Source organism: Pecten maximus, chromosome 4 (assembly GCF_902652985.1).
Source record: "Pecten maximus chromosome 4, xPecMax1.1, whole genome shotgun sequence".
NCBI classification, from domain to species: Eukaryota; Metazoa; Mollusca; class Bivalvia; order Pectinida; family Pectinidae; genus Pecten; species Pecten maximus.
This window is the reverse complement of record NC_047018.1, coordinates 26,171,706-26,193,226: the sequence shown is the minus strand read 5'-3', so window position 1 is coordinate 26,193,226 and position 21,521 is coordinate 26,171,706. Positions and strand designations below refer to the sequence as shown.

At 38.2% G+C, this 21,521-nt stretch overlaps 1 protein-coding gene across 1 annotated transcript in view; it reads right to left on the bottom strand.

Annotated features, from left to right (window-relative positions):
* Positions 1-21,521, bottom strand: part of LOC117325636 — a 36,983-nt gene that overhangs the window by 14,090 nt on the left and 1,372 nt on the right. Inside the window, exons 2-11 of the mRNA XM_033882024.1 lie at positions 20,496-20,761; positions 19,148-19,283; positions 18,248-18,420; positions 13,286-13,409; positions 10,000-10,144; positions 7,353-7,501; positions 4,327-4,459; positions 2,149-2,388; positions 1,712-1,847; positions 1,120-1,174 (exon numbers count right to left, since the gene is read on the bottom strand). Of these exons, the coding sequence (XP_033737915.1) occupies positions 1,120-1,174; positions 1,712-1,847; positions 2,149-2,388; positions 4,327-4,459; positions 7,353-7,501; positions 10,000-10,144; positions 13,286-13,409; positions 18,248-18,420; positions 19,148-19,283; positions 20,496-20,761 (1,557 nt within the window). The remainder of the gene's footprint in view (positions 1-1,119; positions 1,175-1,711; positions 1,848-2,148; positions 2,389-4,326; positions 4,460-7,352; positions 7,502-9,999; positions 10,145-13,285; positions 13,410-18,247; positions 18,421-19,147; positions 19,284-20,495; positions 20,762-21,521) is intronic.

The following is a 21,521-nucleotide window of genomic DNA, read 5'->3' as shown; positions in this document are numbered from 1 at the left end:
TTCAACAATTACAGGATAAAGAAGGTACGATAGGGTTCTACAGGCCCCTACATACGGTAACGGGGGCAATTCTACAATTACAGGATAAAGAAGGTATGATAGGGTTCTACAGTCCCCTATATACGGTAACGGGGGGCAATTCTACAATTACAGGATAGAGAAGGTATGATAGGGTTCTACAGTCCCCTACATACGGTAACGGGGGGCAATTCAACAATTACAGGATAAAGAAGGTATGATAGGGTTCTACAGTCCCCTACATACGGTAACGGGGGCAATTCTACAATTACAGGATAGAGAAGGTATGATAGGGTTCTACAGTCCCCTACATACGATAACGGGGGCAATTCTACAATTACAGGATAGAGAAGGTATGATAGGGTTCTACAGTCCCCTACATACGGTAACGGGGGCAATTCAACAATTACAGGATAAAGAAGGTATGATAGGGTTCTACAGTCCCCTACATAGAGTAACAGGGGCAATTCAACAATTACAGGATAAAGAAGGTATGATAGGGTTCTACAGTCCCCTACATAGAGTAACAGGGGCAATTCAACAATTACAGGATAAAGAAGGTATGATAGGGTTCTACAGTCCCCTATATACGGCAACGAGGGCAATTCAACAATTACAGGATAAAGAAGGTATGATAGGGTTCTACAGTCCCCTACATACGGTAACGGGGGCAATTCTACAATTACAGGATAAAGAAGGTATGATAGGGTTCTACAGTTTCCTATATACGGTAACGGGGGGCAATTCAACAATTACAGGATAAAGAAGGTATGATAGGGTTCTACAGTCCCCTACATTCGATAACGGGGGCAATTCTACAATTACAGGATAAAGAAGGTATGATAGGGTTCTACAGTCCCCTACATACGGTAACGGGGGCAATTCAACAATTACAGGATAAAGAAGGTATGATAGGGTTCTACAGTCCCCTACATACGATAACGGGGGCAATTCTACAATTACAGGATAAAGAAGGTATGATAGGGTTCTACAGTCCCCTATATACGGTAACGGGGGGCAATTCAACAATTACAGGAGGATGAAGGTATGAAATATATACTGAAGACTTCCAACCAGAAGAGGACATAAAGAGCTATTTACCTTGTTGGAGCTGTAATGCTGTAAAAGCTGGAGAGTTACATCCAAGTATGGAAAGCTGTAAAACACATACGTCTGTTTTAAGGTTATGTACTGGTCATGGGTAAAGTGGTTCTAAATAGACTAAATTTGTATTACGTGTTAATACATGAAGCAGTAATACAGAAAATATTACTCTAATCAAGTTTGTAGTTACATGTAAATACATGAGGCTGTAATACAGAAAATATTACTCTAATCAAGTTTGTAGTTACATGTAAATACATGAGGCGGTAATACAGAAAATATTACTCTAATCAAGTTTGTAATTACATGAAGCAGTAATACAGAAAATATTACTCTGATCAAGTTTGTAGTTACATGTAAATACATGAGGCGGTAATACAGAAAATATTACTCTAATCAAGTTTGTAGTTACATGTAAATACATGAGGCGGTAATACAGAAAATATTACTCTAATTAAATGCTTATTACATTTGTATATGAATTTGAAGATATAATGCTGTAATGAATTATTTTTACTGACAATCTACACTCTCTTATTATGAGAAAATGTGCTCTTCTTTTCAGACATGTAACAGAGAATGAGCTTACGTGTGAGGCCATGATGACAAGTTTCTTCAGGATGACCACACCCAACCTGTACAGGTAAGTCGCTGATTGGTCACTGCCATAGAGGACCAAATTGTCAAACCGCAGCAGCATTACAGGTAGGGCTTCATCATATTTCCTATGTAATCATAAAAACACGGATGAATATCAAACGAAGGGAGAAGAAATGTATTGGGTGACCATTGACCATTTAATTTTGACCAATGACAACAAGAATATTACCAGGTCTTGTAGTTTAACTTGATGTTATAATACTAGGGTATAAATATGGACCAAATCCGTTGAGGGAAATACTAAAGATATGTCATTGATTCAGAACAGGACAGGGACGGGAGGAACAGATATAGGTAGCAAAATTATATATATATACTGCCCATCAAATGTTGAGGACATGGATATGTGGTAACTTTGATACGTACGAGGTCAGTGGTTCATCGTCTCCTGATAACAGGTCCCTAAGCGTTTTTGGTGTGATTGGAATGAGGCTGGCACACACTGGCTGATAAAATGCTGCCAGGCTAGAAACCTCCAACACTTCTCTCCGTGCCTCCTGTCCTTGCCGGAGATTTTGTAAACAAGATTCCAAACCAATGGATGTGATCCGGCCCCAAGATGACGGCTTTGTGAATTCCATCCAATCACTCATTACATTGCATTTTCTGTCAGAGAAAAAAGTATTTGTAACGTTCACATTGTAACAGATGTACAGATAAGGGAATATCTCTGTTATTATAACCATCCTGTTTTGGGAAGCTTCCCTGTTTTTAAGGGTTTAACATCCTCACAACCTCCAGGGTCATATGATGATGGGTGTGGAAAGCAGCCGATACACTAGAGATGTTTGTGGTTAGGATTATATATACATGTAGTTGAAAAAAAAATAGATTTAAAAAAAAAAAAATCAATTTGTACTTTTCATTTTTACACTAAATCAATCAAAGGGCAAGCTTTAATAACAAACAAAATCTGTGTTATCAATTGTGATTAAACAGTCTGTGGCATAATAAAAGCCAATAGAAACAGAAAATGGGAAAATGTTGCATATCACCACGGCTGTAGTAAAGTGACACCGATGAACACCGATTCATTTTTAAACACTATGGATATAACAATATCATGGTCACAATCCACTCACTAGGCATTCTGCACTAGAAGCTGTTTGAAGAAAACGCCCTTTATTACAGCATACTACTGTATAACATGAAATGTTTGTGTGTATTTTTTTTCGTGGTTTGGAGTTTTCAAATTATTTCGTGGGTACAAACTTTCATGGTTAGCCAATACAACAATAATTATATATATTTTTTGCACTCATATTCATGGTTCCATAGCAACCACAAAAACAAAGACCCTGGGTCCCTTGGTTAAAGAGAGGTGAATGTAGGTCAAGGTCATATGTTTAGTAGCCATTCACCACATCTTGCTGCAGGTCTAATATCAGATCTCTGTATTTTTTCAGTAATTGAAAAGAAGTTATTTAATATTTTTGACTCCTGTGATCTTGAATGTAGGCCAAAGTCATTCATCTGAACAAACTTAATTGACCTTCACCCCAGCATGATAAAGGCCCAATATCAGGTATCTCGGGTCTCTCATGATACAGGCCCATTATCAGGTATCTGGGTCTCTAAGTTATTGCCAAAAGTTGATGTCAGACAGTCAAAGGAATGGCACCGCATCATGGCATAAGCTCACTTGCCTTTCAGTAGGTGAGTTAACAATTAATTTAAAACAAGCATACTGGATATTGTTAAAGCAACACATGTCCCCTACCAGTCCTTGGTAAAAATTGTAACAGTGACCTAAACCTTGACCCAAAAACTAAACTTGTCCAAGATATTAATATGGTCTTTTATCATTGTGTGAAGTTTTATCAAAATCTCTCAAAGAATAAAACCATTGGGGCACTGAAAAAACTTCAATTAAGTTGAAAAGCACTCAACATTAATAACCAATTTTGACATCCTTATTGAGCATTATTCCTTTGTATCTGGGGGGATAGTTGAACCATATTCAGTTCATTTTGCTGTAGGATGCTGCAGACCAAACTTGATTAAAATCTCTTTATCTGTAGAGAGAAAAAATTCAAATAATCACTCTTTTAACCTGCCCTCCCCCTCCAAATCATTGGGAGCCAGTCCTTCCTTCTAACCAACATTAGATCTCCTTCACCTGATAATCCTCTAAACCAAAATCTAACAGGCCCTTCAGAAAAAAGACTTCAAATGCAGGATGCTTCCAGTCAAATGTGAGTGATATCCAGTGCACAGTTCTAGAGAAGAAGTCATTTATAGCAATACATTTTTTTGTATAGCCAAATAGCCTCCTTTTTGCTCCCTTGAGGGTCAGCCCCACCATTTGAACATGCTTCCAGTCAAATATGGGAACTATCCAGCACATAGATATAAAGAATAAGTTGTTTATAGCAGGATTGCTAATTGTCCCCTTTAGGGGCAACATACATCTGTCTTCTTCATGCCTCTTTGCTTTATTGATGGGGCATGAATCCCACGATGGTTTTATTTTGATGAAAGCATAGAAGGAATATGTCCAGGCTAGCCAATTAAAACAGAGGTGTAAACAAGGTAAAATATTACTTGTTAATTTGGACAGCCAATATGATGACTTCCTCTCTGATTGGTCCACCATAGGATGAGATAAAGCAGCTGAACATCCTCTCTGCATCCAGGAAGGCTTCCCACATACTTTCATCCTCTTCCTGTGGTAAGGCTGAAACAACCAAATCTTTGACATAAGTCTATCCCACCATACCTAGGTATTCTATTAAAGGACAAAATGTCTGACCAAATATTTGACATAAGTCTATCCCACCATACCTAGGTATTCTATTAAAGGACAAAATGTCTGACCAAATATTTGACATAAGTCTATCCCACCATACCTAGGTATTCTATTAAAGGACAAAATGTCTGACCAAATATTTGACATAAGTCTATCCCACCATACCTAGGTATTCTATTAAAGGACAAAATGTCTGACCAAATATTTGACATAAGTCTATCCCACCATACCTAGGTATCCTATTAATGGACAAAATATCTAACCACTTCCTCATGCATGTTAAGTTATCTTATTAAGGTTAGAAAGTTACCCCATCAAACTGACCAGATCAGTCCAGGAAAATCATAGCGGTATCCATGGAAACCCATCACATTTATTCATCTTAACAAGCTTCAACTTCAGATTACATGTTTTGTATCAAAGACAATGCTAATTTGTCCCTTAGACAACAGTTGAATAAAATAAGTTTGGAAATCTTGAAAATTATTTTAACATCTCTCTTTCAAAGATATTGAGAAAACAAATTAAGTTAGATAAGATCTCCATCCTTAAATGACCACAGCTGTTGATAGGGCGTTAATACAAAATCCAATCCCTTTGTTCTCCATCCTTAAATGACCACAGCTGTTGATAGGACGTTAAACAATACAAAACCAAATCCCTTTGTTCTCCATCCTTAAATGACCACAGCTGTTGATAGGACGATAAACAATACAAAACCAAATCCCTTTGTTCTCCATCCTTAAATGACCACAGCTGTTGATAGGACGATAAACAATACAAAACCAAATTCCTTTGTTCTCCATCCTTAAATGACCACAGCTGTTGATAGGACGATAAACAATACAAAACCAAATCCCTTTGTTCTCCATCCTTAGATAACCACAGCTGTTGATAGGGCGTTAATACAAAATCAAATCCCTTTGTTCTCCATCCTTAAATGACCACAGCTGTTGATAGGACGATAAACAATACAAAACCAAATCCCTTTGTTCTCCATCCTTAAATGACCACAGCTGTTGATAGGACGATAAACAATACAAAACCAAATCCCTTTGTTCTCCATCCTTAAATGACCACAGCTGTTGATAGGGCGTTAATACAACACCAAATCCCTTTGATCTCCATCCTTAAATGACCACAGCTGTTGATAGGACGATAAACAATACAAAACCAAATCCCTTTGATCTCCATCCTTAAATGACCACAGCTGTTGATAGGACGATAATACAAAATCAAATCCCTTTGTTCTCCATCCTTAAATGACCACAGCTGTTGATAGGGCATTAATACAACACCAAATCCCTTTGATCTCCATCCTTAAATGACCACAGCTGTTGATAGGACGTTAATATAACACCAAATCCCTTTGTGCTCTGTCCTCCTATCCCACTAACAATATCAAACCCTGATTAGGTCGTACTTACTTTGTAAACCAATACTGCAATAAACTTTGCCTGGTAGATATTAATATTCCCTCCAAGGGATTTCTTTTGGTGGTGGAAGTAGGTTGTCTTGGATAATGGCATTTATTGCTAATGACTTTTTGGTAAATAGTCTGTTTATCAAGGATTTTTTTCCAATAAAATCAAATGTGCTTTTATAAACAATGAACCTGTGTTGATGAGAAAATATCAATTTTGAAATGAAAAATTGTAATATGCAAATTGAAATCTTTCTTTTTAGAAAATATCTCTTAATCATTTTCAATGTAAATACCTGGTAAATTAGAATTAGGATTAAAGCTTCTGACCCCTCCAACGATTCCTTGATTGCATAGAAGAATCAAACTCTGACACTGAAAGGTCAGAAATGGATCTGTCATATGGCTATATATCCCTCGCAATCATCATGAAGCTGTGTACCAATAGTGCTAAGGTTGACTTTTGACATTTGGACTTTTAACAACAGTCACAAGGAAGTAAAATATACATTGTACCCTCACATGTACTATGATGTGTCTCTTGTTTCCTTCCACCTCCCTAATACCAATATATCACTCATTTGTTAGATCTGTTTTATTAAAACATTAGATACTTTCCCTACTAACAGCCAGATTAATTACCAGAGATCCACTTTGATCTTTTGACGCAAATGATCTTGATCTATGACAATGTGACCTTGTTCCTTGGACATGAATGATCTTGACATTTGACAAAGTGACCTTGATCTTTGGTCAGTTGACTTCCTGTTTATGTCAACAACATGGCTTCATAACTTCATAACAAAAATGTTCATCAGGGAAAAACTACAAAATTTCACCTTGACCAACTTTGCTTCATATTGTCAAAACAGATCTTTGACCTTGACTTTTCACCACAGTATGTATTTTTGTAAACTGAACATCTTGACCAATTAACTCAGTCAATAAATACATGTACTAAAGTTATCTGAAGTTATAAGCAGAAGGGCACTAAATGACAGGGACACAGGTGGATAGACAGAGCACAGATGCACACAGATGGATGGATGGACACTTTCACTCAACTTCACTGCCCGAGCACAGATGGACAGAGCACAGGGACACAGGTGGATGGACAGAGCACAGATGCACACAGATGGATGGATGGACAGAGCACAGATGGACAGAGCACAGGGAAACAGGTGGATGGACAGAGCACAGATGGACAGAGTAATTGTACTACAGGACACTCATATTAGAGCCCAAACTATTAATCCGGTTGGTAAAGTGACATTGAGTGATTCTGGAGGCACTGACTTGTCTTAGTTTTTTTTTATAAATAAGTGATGAAAAATTAGTACATGTACAAGGTAGGTAAACAATTCTCGAATGACAGGGACAAATCAGTGAATTCCTTACCATCCAATAAAGACTTGGCTATGATCATCAACACCTTCCCTGCTTGTCTGATATGTCCACTGTTGATAAGTTCAGGTACTCTCTGGAAAAACTTGCGATGGAATGGTGATGCAGCTTTTTTCACAAAGTCAGATGTGACTGGATATTCACTGAAAAGGAAAGAGAAATTACCAACTTGACCTATATAGGTTGAAAGTTTTCACTTAATGAGATATGAAACACTCATAAAATGCTATCTCCTGAGAAAAAGATTTCCAATCAAATGTCGGACCTTAGTTTAGGAACAAATTATAGAGTTATCCCCCCCTGTGAGAACTGATACATGTTAGACATAGACATGTCGGGCTGTGACATTAGGATCTGACAGAGCATTGTAATATAACATACAGAAAATAACACTCTTTTATGTGATAAAAGGAAAAATAACAATAATGTGTTGTATTATTTTTATTCCCATGGTAAGGTTATGTTTTTCTTCTTCCATAATATAATGTTAATCTAGAAAGGCTATATACATGTTATTTCATTCATGACAACATAATTTTTTGGCAAAGAAATGTTCAAATTTCCCCCTAAAAAAAGTCTTGATATTAAGAAAATCAACATGGAAAGGCAAAATAATTTTTTGCAACAAAGTGACTGGTGGTGCGAAGATCCCTCATGTCAATTTTCATGACAATTAGTTCATGATTTTGTGACTGTGTCATATAAACTTTAGAACAATGTGCTAACACTAATATTGGGTCAATTTTAAAGAACCCTCACAAAACTTGTAAGTAACAAATTTAAAAAAAAAAATTCAAATAAGCTTTTAAATGACAAGAGGCCCAATGGGCCTGGATCGTTCATCTGGCTCTATAGCAACTTTGAAGTTGATCCAGGTCATTTCAGCAGATACTATGCTGATTACCACTTCATTTAAATATCAGATTAGGCTAGTTTATTCATGTCAATAAACTTGAGATTTTCTAGCCCTTCATTCCAGCATACTATTGGCCTAATATCAGGTATCTTGGCTATCGAGAAATCACTGTTTCAAGATTTAAACCTATTTGACCCCTGTGACCTTTAATGAAGGTCAAGATTATTCACTTGAACAAACTTGGTAGCCCTTCACCTCAGCATGCCACAGGCCCAATATCAAGTCCCTGGGCCTCTTAGTTATTGAGAAGAAGTTGTTTGGAGATTTAAGCCTATTTGACCCATGTGACCTTGAATGTAGGTCAAGGTAATTCATTTGAACAAACTTGGTAGCTGAATCAACCTCTACACATAGTGGCTAAATCAACATCTACACAGAGAGGCTGAATCAACATCTACACAGAGTGGCTGAATCAACATCTACACAGAGTGGTTGAATCAACATCTACACAGAGTGACTGAATCTTCATCTACACAGAGTGGTTGAATCAACATCTTCACAGATCGGCTGAATCAACATCTACACAGAGTGGCTGAATCAACATTTTTACAGAGTGGCTGAATCAACACCTTCACAGAGTGGCTGAATCAACATCTACACAGAGTGACTGAATCAACATCTACACAGAGTGACAGAATCATCATCTACACAGAGTGGCTGAATCATCATCTACACAGAGTGGCTGAATCAACATCTACACAGAGTGGCTGAATCAACATCTACACAGAGTGACTGAATCATCATCTACACAGAGTGACTGAATCTTCATCTACACAGAGTGGCTGAATCAACATCTACACAGAGTGGCTGAATCAACATCTACACAGAGTGACTGAATCATCATCTACACAGAGTGACTGAATCAACATCTACACAGAGTGGCTGAATCATCATCTACATAGAGTGGCTGAATCAACATCTACACAGAGTGACAGAATCATCATCTACACAGAGTGGCTGAATCAACATCTACACAGAGTGGCTGAATCAACATCTACACAGAGTGACTGAATCTTCATCTACACAGAGTGGTTGAATCAACATCTTCACAGATCGGCTGAATCAACATCTACACAAAGTGGCTGAATCAACACCTACACATGGTGGCTGAATCAACATATACACAGAGTGGCTGAATCAACATCTACACAGAGAGACTGAATCAACATCTACACAGAGTGACTGAATCAACATCTACACAGAGTGGCTGAATCATCATCTACACAGAGTGACTTAATCAACATCTACACATGGTGGCTGAATCAACATCTACACAGAGTGACTGAATCATCATCTACACAGAGTGGTTAAATCAACATCTACACAGAGTGGCTGAATCAACATCTACACAGAGTGACAGAATCATCATCTACACAGAGTGACTGAATCAACATCTACACAGAGTGGTTGAATCAACATCTACACAGAGTGGCTGAATCAACATCTACACAGAGTGACTGAATCAACATCTACACAGAGTGACTGAATCAACATCTACACAGAGTGACTGAATCAACATCTACACAGAGTGACTGAATCAACATCTACACAGAGTGGCTGAATCAACATCTACACAGAGTGGCTGAATCAACATCTACACAGAGTGGCTGAATCAACATACACTGTTTACTTCTTCAGTGTACATACCATTATTTCATTCATATTTCATGCTTACCAATCTAAATAAGATATCATAAAGGTATCAAGGATAATTCTGATACTTACTAAAGATTATGCAAATTCTTCATATCTGCTTTGAGTTTATCAAGTGATAGATCCCACATCTGGTCGATCTCCCCTTCCATACCAAAAGTGGGGTCTGGTGCGCCATTCTGGTTGTACAGATCAGACTTACGATCTTGTACAGTGTCTGAAAAATGATAAAAAATGTATTTAATTTTGTGGTAACAGCTAAGAAATGTTCCTATAGGTGTACAGTTTAGTAATTTGTCTATCTTACAGTAATCACATGCTGTGAAGATACAAGATCAATCTCTATACATGTATCTGTGGTTTTCAAGGTTCACTATTCAATGATGTGTCAAGTCATGTCAAAAATATATAATTAATTTTAATTTCTCTTATCCTTAAACACCTCTCACACCATCCCTGAAATTTGACAATTTAGGAAATACACTGATATTATTACACCATGAATTTGAATAAAAGAAATGTTAATTCTTGTGTTGTAACTCTAAAAAGATTTTAAACTTCGAAGAATTACCTCCCTTTGCCCACAAAACAGCATCATGATAGGTTCTTTTTCTGCACATTAAACAATAAACAAATTCCAGTGTGCTTTCTCATTACAGGCAGATTAACCAGTAGTTTAAACATTGATAAAGTGCCATAAAGATATGTTTATTTCATTATTGCAATTATATGACAGCTACCAATCAGAGGCAATTATGCTAATAATCTTTCCAGATAAACAGTTAATTACATGTACTATTTGTGGTTGAGAGTTTAAGAGAGCTATAACTATGATAAACTAACACTTACCCACTACATGTATTATTTGTGGTTGAGAGTTTAAGAGAGCTAGTAACTATGACAAGCTAATACTTACTCAATACATGTACTATTTGTGGTTGAGAGGTTAAGAGAGCTATAACTATGATAAACTAACACTTACCCACTACATGTACTATTTGTAGTTGAGAGTTTTAGAGAGCTATAACTATGACAAGCTAACACTTACTGAATACCTGTACTATTTGTGGTTGAGAGTTTAAGAGAACTATAACTATGACAAGCTAACACTTACTGAATACCTGTACTATTTGTAGTTGAGAGTTTTAGAGAGCTATAACTATGACAAGCTAACACTTACCCACTACATGTACTATTTGTGGTTGAGAGTTTTAGAGAGCTATAACTATGACAAGCTAACACTTATTGAATACCTGTACTATTTGTGGTTGAGAGTTTAAGAGAACTATAACAATGACAAGCTAACACTTACTGAATACCTGTACTATTTGTGGTTGAGAGTTTTAGAGAGCTATAACTATGACAAGCTAACACTTACCCACTACATGTACTATTTGTGGTTGAGAGTTTTAGAGAGCTATAACTTTGACAAGCTAACACTTACTGAATACCTGAACTATTTGTGGTTGAGAGGTTAAGAGAGCTATAACTATGACAAGCTAACACTTACCCACTACATGTACTATTTGTGGTTGAGAGATTTAGAGAGCTATAACTATGACAAGCTAACACTTACCCACTACATGTACTATTTGTGGTTGAGAGTTTTAGAGAGCTATAACTATGACAAGCTAACACTTATTGAATACCTGTACTATTTGTGGTTGAGAGTTTAAGAGAGCTATAGCTATGACAAGCTAACACTTACTGAATACCTGTACTAATTATGGTTGAGAGGTTAAGAGAGCTATAGCTATGACAAGCTAACACTTACTGAATACCTGTACTATTTGTGGTTGAGAGTTTTAGAGAGCTATAACTATGACAAGCTAACACTTACTGAATACCTGTACTATTTGTGGTTGAGAGTTTTAGAGAGCTATAACTATGACAAGCTAACACTTACTGAATACCTGTACTATTTGTGGTTGAGAGTTTTAGAGAGCTATAACTTTGACAAGCTAACACTTACCCACTACATGTACTATTTGTGGTTGAGAGTTTTAGAGAGCTATAACTATGACAAGCTAACACTTACCCACTACATGTACTATTTGTGGTTAAGAGTTTTAGAGAGCTATAACTTTGACAAGCTAACACTTACTGAATACCTGTACTATTTGTGGTTGAGAGTTTTAGAGAGCTATAACTATGACAAGCTAACACTTACCCACTACATGTACTATTTGTGGTTGAGAGTTTTAGAGAGCTATAACTTTGACAAGCTAACACTTACTGAATACATGTACTATTTGTGGTTGAGAGTTTAAGAGAGCTATAACTATGACAAGCTAACACTTACTGAATACCTGTACTATTTGTGGTTGAGAGTTTTAGAGAGCTATAACTATGACAAGCTAACACTTACCCACTACATGTACTATTTGTGGTTGAGAGTTTTAGAGAGCTATAACTATGACAAGCTAACACTTATTGAATACCTGTACTATTTGTAGTTGAGAGTTAAAGAGAGCTATAACTATGACAAGCTAACACTTACTGAATACCTGTACTATTTGTAGTTGAGAGTTAAAGAGAGCTATAACTATGACAAGCTAACACTTACTGACTACATGTACTATTTGTGGTTGAGAGTTTAAGAGAGCTATAGCTATGACAAGCTAACACTTACTGAATACCTGTACTATTTGTGGTTGAGAGTTTTAGAGAGCTATAACTATGACAAGCTAACACTTACTGAATACCTGTACTATTTGTGGTTGAGAGTTTTAGAGAGCTATAACTTTGACAAGCTAACACTTACCCACTACATGTACTATTTGTGGTTGAGGGTTTTAGAGAGCTATAACTATGACAAGCTAACACTTACCCACTACATGTACTATTTGTGGTTGAGAGTTTTAGAGAGCTATAACTTTGACAAGCTAACACTTACTGAATACCTGTACTATTTGTGGTTGAGAGTTTTAGAGAGCTATAACTATGACAAGCTAACACTTACCCACTACATGTACTATTTGTGGTTGAGAGTTTTAGAGAGCTATAACTTTGACAAGCTAACACTTACTGAATACATGTACTATTTGTGGTTGAGAGTTTAAGAGAGCTATAACTATGACAAGCTAACACTTACTGAATACCTGTACTATTTGTAGTTGAGAGTTAAAGAGAGCTATAACTATGACAAGCTAACACTTACTGAATACATGTACTATTTGTGGTTGAGAGTTTAAGAGAGCTATAGCTATGACAAGCTAACACTTACTGAATACCTGTACTATTTGTGGTTGAGAGGTTAAGAGAGCTATAACTATGACAAGCTAACACTTACTGAATACCTGTACTATTTGTAGTTGAGAGTTAAAGAGAGCTATAACTATGACAAGCTAACACTTACCCAAATTGCTGAAAACTGGGAGAAGGGTTTCTGGTTCATCATTAATTGCACATTGTAGAAGTTTCTGCAGCTGGTCACGTGACATTTCTGATAAGATCTCGGTCATTGGTGGATAAACAGGTACCTATAAATAGTTATATAAACATACTGCAGATATATGATGATGATGCCCATATCAAACCATTTTTCAGTTTTATCTCGCTAAGCTATCAAAAAGATAAAAGATAGAATTTCACCTGGACACATCACACACACACAACATGGTAACTGGTGTTATTGTCATAAGAGACATCTTCACCTGGACATATCACACAACAGGGTAACTGGTGTTACTGTCATAAGACACAACTTCACCTGGACATATCACACAACATGGTAACTGGTGTTACTGTCATAAGACACAACTTCACCTGGACATCTCACACAACATGGTAACTGGTGTTACTGTCATAAGACACAACTTCACCTGGACATATCACACACACAACAGGGTAACTGGTGTTACTGTCATAAGACACAACTTCACCTGGACATCTCACACAACAGGGTAACTGGTGTTACTGTCATAAGACACAACTTCACCTGGACATATCACACAACATGGTAACTGGTGTTACTGTCATAAGACACAACTTCACCTGGACATATCACACAACAGGGTAACTGGTGTTACTGTCATAAGACACAACTTCACCTGGACATATCACACACACAACATGGTAACTGGTGTTACTGTCATAAGACACAACTTCACCTGGACATATCACACACACAACATGGTAACTGGTGTTACTGTCATAAGAGACATCTTCACCTGGACATATCACACAACAGGGTAACTGGTGTTACTGTCATAAGACACAACTTCACCTGGACATATCACACAACATGGTAACTGGTGTTACTGTCATAAGACACAACTTCACCTGGACATCTCACACAACATGGTAACTGGTGTTACTGTCATAAGACACAACTTCACCTGGACATATCACACAACATGGTAACTGGTGTTACTGTCATAAGAGACATCTTCACCTGGACATCTCACACAACATGGTAACTGGTGTTACTGTCATAAGACACAACTTCACCTGGACATATCACACAACATGGTAACTGGTGTTACTGTCATAAGAGACATCTTCACCTGGACATATCACACAACAGGGTAACTGGTGTTACTGTCATAAGACACAACTTCACCTGGACATATCACACAACATGGTAACTGGTGTTACTGTCATAAGAGACAACTTCACCTGGACATATCACACAACATGGTAACTGGTGTTACTGTCATAAGACACAACTTCACCTGGACATATCACACAACATGGTAACTGGTGTTACTGTCATAAGAGACAACTTCACCTGGACATATCACACAACAGGGTAACTGGTGTTACTGTCATAAGACACAACTTCACCTGGACATCTCACACAACATGGTAACTGGTGTTACTGTCATAAGACACAACCTCACCTGGACATATCACACAACAGGGTAACTGGTGTTACTGTCATAAGACACAACTTCACCTGGACATATCACACAACATGGTAACTGGTGTTACTGTCATAAGACACAACTTCACCTGGACATATCACACAACAGGGTAACTGGTGTTACTGTCATAAGACACAACTTCACCTGGACATATCACACAACATGGTAACTGGTGTTACTGTCATAAGACACAACTTCACCTGGACATATCACACAACATGGTACCTGGTGTTACTGTCATAAGACACAACTTCACCTGGACATATCACACAACAGGGTAACTGGTGTTACTGTCATAAGACACAACTTCACCTGGACATATCACACAACATGGTACCTGGTGTTACTGTCATAAGACACAACTTCACCTGGACATATCACACAACATGGTAACTGGTGTTACTGTCATAAGAGACATCTTCACCTGGACATATCACACACACAACAGGGTAACTGGTGTTACTGTCATAAGACACAACTTCACCTGGACATATCACACAACATGGTAACTGGTGTTACTGTCATAAGACACAACTTCACCTGGACATATCAGTTTTATCTCGCTAAGCTATCAAAAAGATAAAAGATAGAATTTCACCTGGACACATCACACACACACAACATGGTAACTGGTGTTATTGTCATAAGAGACATCTTCACCTGGACATATCACACAACAGGGTAACTGGTGTTACTGTCATAAGACACAACTTCACCTGGACATATCACACAACATGGTAACTGGTGTTACTGTCATAAGACACAACTTCACCTGGACATCTCACACAACATGGTAACTGGTGTTACTGTCATAAGACACAACTTCACCTGGACATATCACACACACAACAGGGTAACTGGTGTTACTGTCATAAGACACAACTTCACTTGGACATCTCACACAACATGGTAACTGGTGTTACTGTCATAAGACACAACTTCACCTGGACATATCACACAACATGGTAACTGGTGTTACTGTCATAAGACACAACTTCACCTGGACATATCACACAACAGGGTAACTGGTGTTACTGTCATAAGACACAACTTCACCTGGACATATCACACACACAACATGGTAACTGGTGTTACTGTCATAAGACACAACTTCACCTGGACATATCACACACACAACATGGTAACTGGTGTTACTGTCATAAGAGACATCTTCACCTGGACATATCACACAACAGGGTAACTGGTGTTACTGTCATAAGACACAACTTCACCTGGACATATCACACAACATGGTAACTGGTGTTACTGTCATAAGACACAACTTCACCTGGACATCTCACACAACATGGTAACTGGTGTTACTGTCATAAGACACAACTTCACCTGGACATATCACACAACATGGTAACTGGTGTTACTGTCATAAGAGACATCTTCACCTGGACATATCACACAACATGGTAACTGGTGTTACTGTCATAAGACACAACTTCACCTGGACATATCACACAACATGGTAACTGGTGTTACTGTCATAAGAGACAACTTCACCTGGACATATCACACAACAGGGTAACTGGTGTTACTGTCATAAGACACAACTTCACCTGGACATATCACACAACATGGTAACTGGTGTTACTGTCATAAGAGACATCTTCACCTGGACATATCACACAACATGGTAACTGGTGTTACTGTCATAAGACACAACTTCACCTGGACATATCACACAACATGGTAACTGGTGTTACTGTCATAAGAGACATCTTCACCTGGACATATCACACAACAGGGTAACTGGTGTTACTGTCATAAGACACAACTTCACCTGGACATCTCACACAACATGGTAACTGGTGTTACTGTCATAAGACACAACCTCACCTGGACATATCACACAACAGGGTAACTGGTGTTACTGTCATAAGACACAACTTCACCTGGACATATCACACAACATGGTAACTGGTGTTACTGTCATAAGACACAACTTCACCTGGACATATCACACAACAGGGTAACTGGTGTTACTGTCATAAGACACAACTTCACCTGGACATATCACACAACAGGGTAACTGGTGTTACTGTCATAAGACACAACTTCACCTGGACATATCACACAACATGGTACCTGGTGTTACTGTCATAAGACACAACTTCACCTGGACATATCACACAACAGGGTAACTGGTGTTACTGTCATAAGACACAACTTCACCTGGACATATCACACAACATGGTAACTGGTGTTACTGTCATAAGACACAACTTCACCTGGACATATCACACAACATGGTAACTGGTGTTACTGTCATAAGAGACATCTTCACCTGGACATATCACACACACAACAGGGTAACTGGTGTTACTGTCATAAGACACAACTTCACCTGGACATATCACACAACATGGTAACTGGTGTTACTGTCATAAGACACAACTTCACCTGGACATATCACACAACAGGGTAACTGGTGTTACTGTCATAAGACACAACTTCACCTGGACATATCACACACACAACAGGGTAACTGGTGTTACTGTCATAAGACACAACTTCACCTGGACATATCACACAACATGGTAACTGGTGTTACTGTCATAAGAGACATCTTCACCTGGACATATCACACAACATGGTAACTGGTGTTACTGTCATAAGAGACAACTTCACCTGGACATATCACACACACAACAGGGTAACTGGTGTTACTGTCATAAGACACAACTTCACCTGGACATCTCACACAACATGGTAACTGGTGTTACTGTCATAAGACACAACTTCACCTGGACATATCACACACACAACAGGGTAACTGGTGTTACTGTCATAAGACACAACTTCACCTGGACATATCACACTCACAACAGGGAAACTAGGACTCTCTTAAAGCTTACACTTGGAGAGATCAATGGCACCAAATCTGTAATAGGAACAAGTCATAAAAAATAATCTGCCCATTGTGGGCCTCGGTCTAGGGACCTCTATCTCTCAGATATCCCACCACTAAACTAAAGGGAAATTCCCACTAGCCTGAGCTGTTATCCCACAAATAGACTAAAGGGAAATTCCCACTAGCCTGAGCTGTTATCCCACCACTAGACTAAAGGGAAATTCCCACTAGCCTGAGCTGTTATCCCACCACTAGACTAAAGGGAAATTCCCACTAGTCTGAGCTGGTAAAGTGATCTTATACTCTCTAATTTCACACACCAATACAAAACATACAAATCTTACATTGATATCAAAAGAACCATAGATATCATTACAGGAGGCCTTATATGGTAATAGCTGATGCTTGATGATTTACTTGCATGCACTTGCTGCCAGACTAGCTAGTAACTAGAGGTCCATGGGGCCTGTATCACTCAAATTGGATATTTCTCAGTGACTGTAAAACTAATACCAATCTACTAAAAATATTATGTCCAATTGAACTTTAATCAAACATCAAATTTTAATTAGAATGTAGTAATACATACCCTGTCTGCTTGCCTGATTCGATGCAACGCCACAGACAATATGTGACAGCACCACAACTTCTTTGGACAATGACTGCATTTTGTAGACACAATTGTCTGTTTCTCAAATTTCAAAGTCACTTTTGAAATAACTTTTGAAGTTGGCTTACCAACAACCGCTGATAACATCAATCCTGAAAATGCAAGGAAGTGTACAATCAGTACTTTGTAATATTACAAAATTGAGGGCAGTCTATAATCGACTCACTGCGTAACACACATTATTCTATAGAATCTAGACATTGTTCTGGTGACCCATCAGGCAGGACCAGGGGTGGGGAAAGCAAAGTCTAAGTATGGGCCATTATACTTAGGGCCATTTAACACTGTTTTAAAAATACTTAATAGCCATTTATTCTTCATCTCTTCAAGAGTTTTAAACTTTTCAAGGGCTACTGAGGACTTTTGCATGTATATGACCCAATGCTGTTGTTCTTTTTGGCCTCTGTTGGGCTCACATAACATAAGTTGTTTGAATGTTTTACCACATTTGACCCCAGTGACCTTGAATAAGGACCAAGGTCATTTCTTTTCGCAAACTATGGGGCTGTATCCCAGGAACCTATCAACTATATATCTTGATTCTAGGCCTTTTAGTTAATCAAAAGCAGTAATTCAAATATTTTGATGAATTTGACCTCTGACATTGAATATTAATCAGGGTCATAATATTGTATTTTTGTAAACTTTTGGCGCTCCATCCCTGGAACCTACCCGAGAGATATCATGATTCTAGGCCTTTTGATCTTTGAGAAAGAGTCAATTAACAGAAAAACATGACAACATATGATGCACCATAGGCTCGCCTCGATCCTTTGTGGAAATTGATAAAACCTTTATCATTTGTAGAGAAAGTCTCACCAACTTGTCGCATCTCCCTGATATATCCATCCTTACACATGCTGTCTGCCTTCCTCCACTCATCCTCCGTTTTCATGCAGAGTCGTGCACAATATTTCACGTTCTTTACGTCACTTGGGAATGACCAACGTGATATCTATGACCAAAAACAGAATATTACAAAATATCTGGCCTGGATTAGGAAATTAAAAACGTCATCTCAAAAGTTAGATAAATTAAGAATTTTATTAAGTCTACAAAGTTCAATTACAATAAATTCTGAAGAATAATATTCGAAATTGATTAAAAAGCTTGATAAAAGTTTCAACATATTTTTTTTGTAAATCATTTTAAGCTGATAAATAGTTTTAGTACAAAGTGAAAATTCCTTTTTCCTTCATTATCTACAATATGCAGAGGTAATCAAAGCAATTGTAGCAGATATTGAAATGAACTTGGAGTGCACACTTCTTAAAATAAAGTCAGACTACAGCAGGTTAACACATAACTTTTGCCTCAAAGTCAGTAACTCTGGCAGGTCGACTAATAACTTCTGCCTCAAAGTCAGTAACTACAACAGGCCAACAAATAACTTCTGCCTCAAAGTCAGTAACTCTGGCAGCCCGACACATAACTTCTGCCTCAAAGTCAGTAACTACAACAGGCTGACACATAACTTCTGCCTCAAAGTCAGTAACTACAACAGGCTGACACATAACTCCTGCCTCAAAGTCAGTAACTACAACAGGCCGACACATAACTTCTGCCTCAAAGTCAGTAACTACAACAGGCTGACACATAACTTCTGCCTCAAAGTCAGTAACTACAACAGGCCGACACATAACTTTTGCCTCAAAGTCAGTAACTACAACAGGCTGACACATAACTTCTGCCTCAAAGTCAGTAACTACAACAGGCCGACACATAACTTCTGCCTCAAAGTCAGTAACTACAACAGGCCGACACATAACTTCTGCCTCAAAGTCAGTAACTACAACAGGCCGACACATAACTTCTGCCTCAAAGTCAGTAACTACAACAGGCCGACACATAACTTCTGCCTCAAAGTAAGTAACTACAACAGGCCGACACATAACTTCTGCCTCAAAGACAGAGGCAGGCTTACTACAGGACAATTAAATTACCAACTTGAAAGTTATTCTAACTAATGTACAGCTACAGATAAGTTTGGACTTGTTACCAGGCACAGATTTATTGTAAAACACCTTGATTCACAAAGGTTCCTTAACCAATATTTTCTTTATAAACAACAACATTTTCCTATGGAGGAACTCAAGTGAAGGGACCATGACCAGATTAGGTGTTCATCAGACCAAGCAGAAATTATCTGAATTCCATCCTGTCTTACCTTCCTAAGCAGAAGTAGGTCCAAAGGTGGCACACATTTTTCCAGGCTTTCCCAGCTGTGGTGCAAGGCTGTAGCTGATGCTGCCAAATCTAACAATGGCCGAGGGTTCTTTTGTAGCTTTGTGGACACCTCCTCTTGTACTGGGCCTTTACAAATATCGATCTCAATATCATGTCGATGTTTCCGAAATAGGCGCCGCATGCGGTGAAAAGCAGACTCAGAATTATCACTGTCAGATTCACTGGAGTCATCTGACACAACATCTCCTACAACACAGCGTAAGTACAGTCAGACATCAGAGGGAATATAACACAACTTATACAGTTACACATCAGGGGAACTACAGCACAACATATACAGTCACACTTCAGAGGGACTACAACACAACATATACAGTCACACTTTAGGGGGACTACAACACAACATATACAGTCACATCAGAGGGACTACAACACAACATATACAGTCACACATCATATGGACTACCACACAACATTCACAGTCACATCAGAGGGAATATAACACAACTTATACAGTTACACATCAGAGGGACTACAACACAACATATACAGTCACACATCAGAGGGAATATAACACAACTTATACAGTTACACATCAGGGGAACTACAGCACAACATATACAGTCACACTTCAGAGGGACTACAGCACAACATATACAGTCACACTTCAGAGGGACTACAGCACAACATATACAGTCACACTTCAGAGGGAATATAACACAACCTACAAAGTCACACTTCAGAGGGACAACACAACATATACAGTCACACTTCAGAGGGAATACAACACAACATATACAGTCACACTTCAGAGGGAATACAGCACAACCTACAAAGTCACACATCAGAGGGACTACAACACAACATATACAGTCACACATCAGAGGGACTACAACACAACATATACAGTCACACATCAGAGGGACAACACAACATATACAGTCACACATCAGAGGGACTACAACACAACATATACAGTCACACATCAGAGGGACTACAACACAAC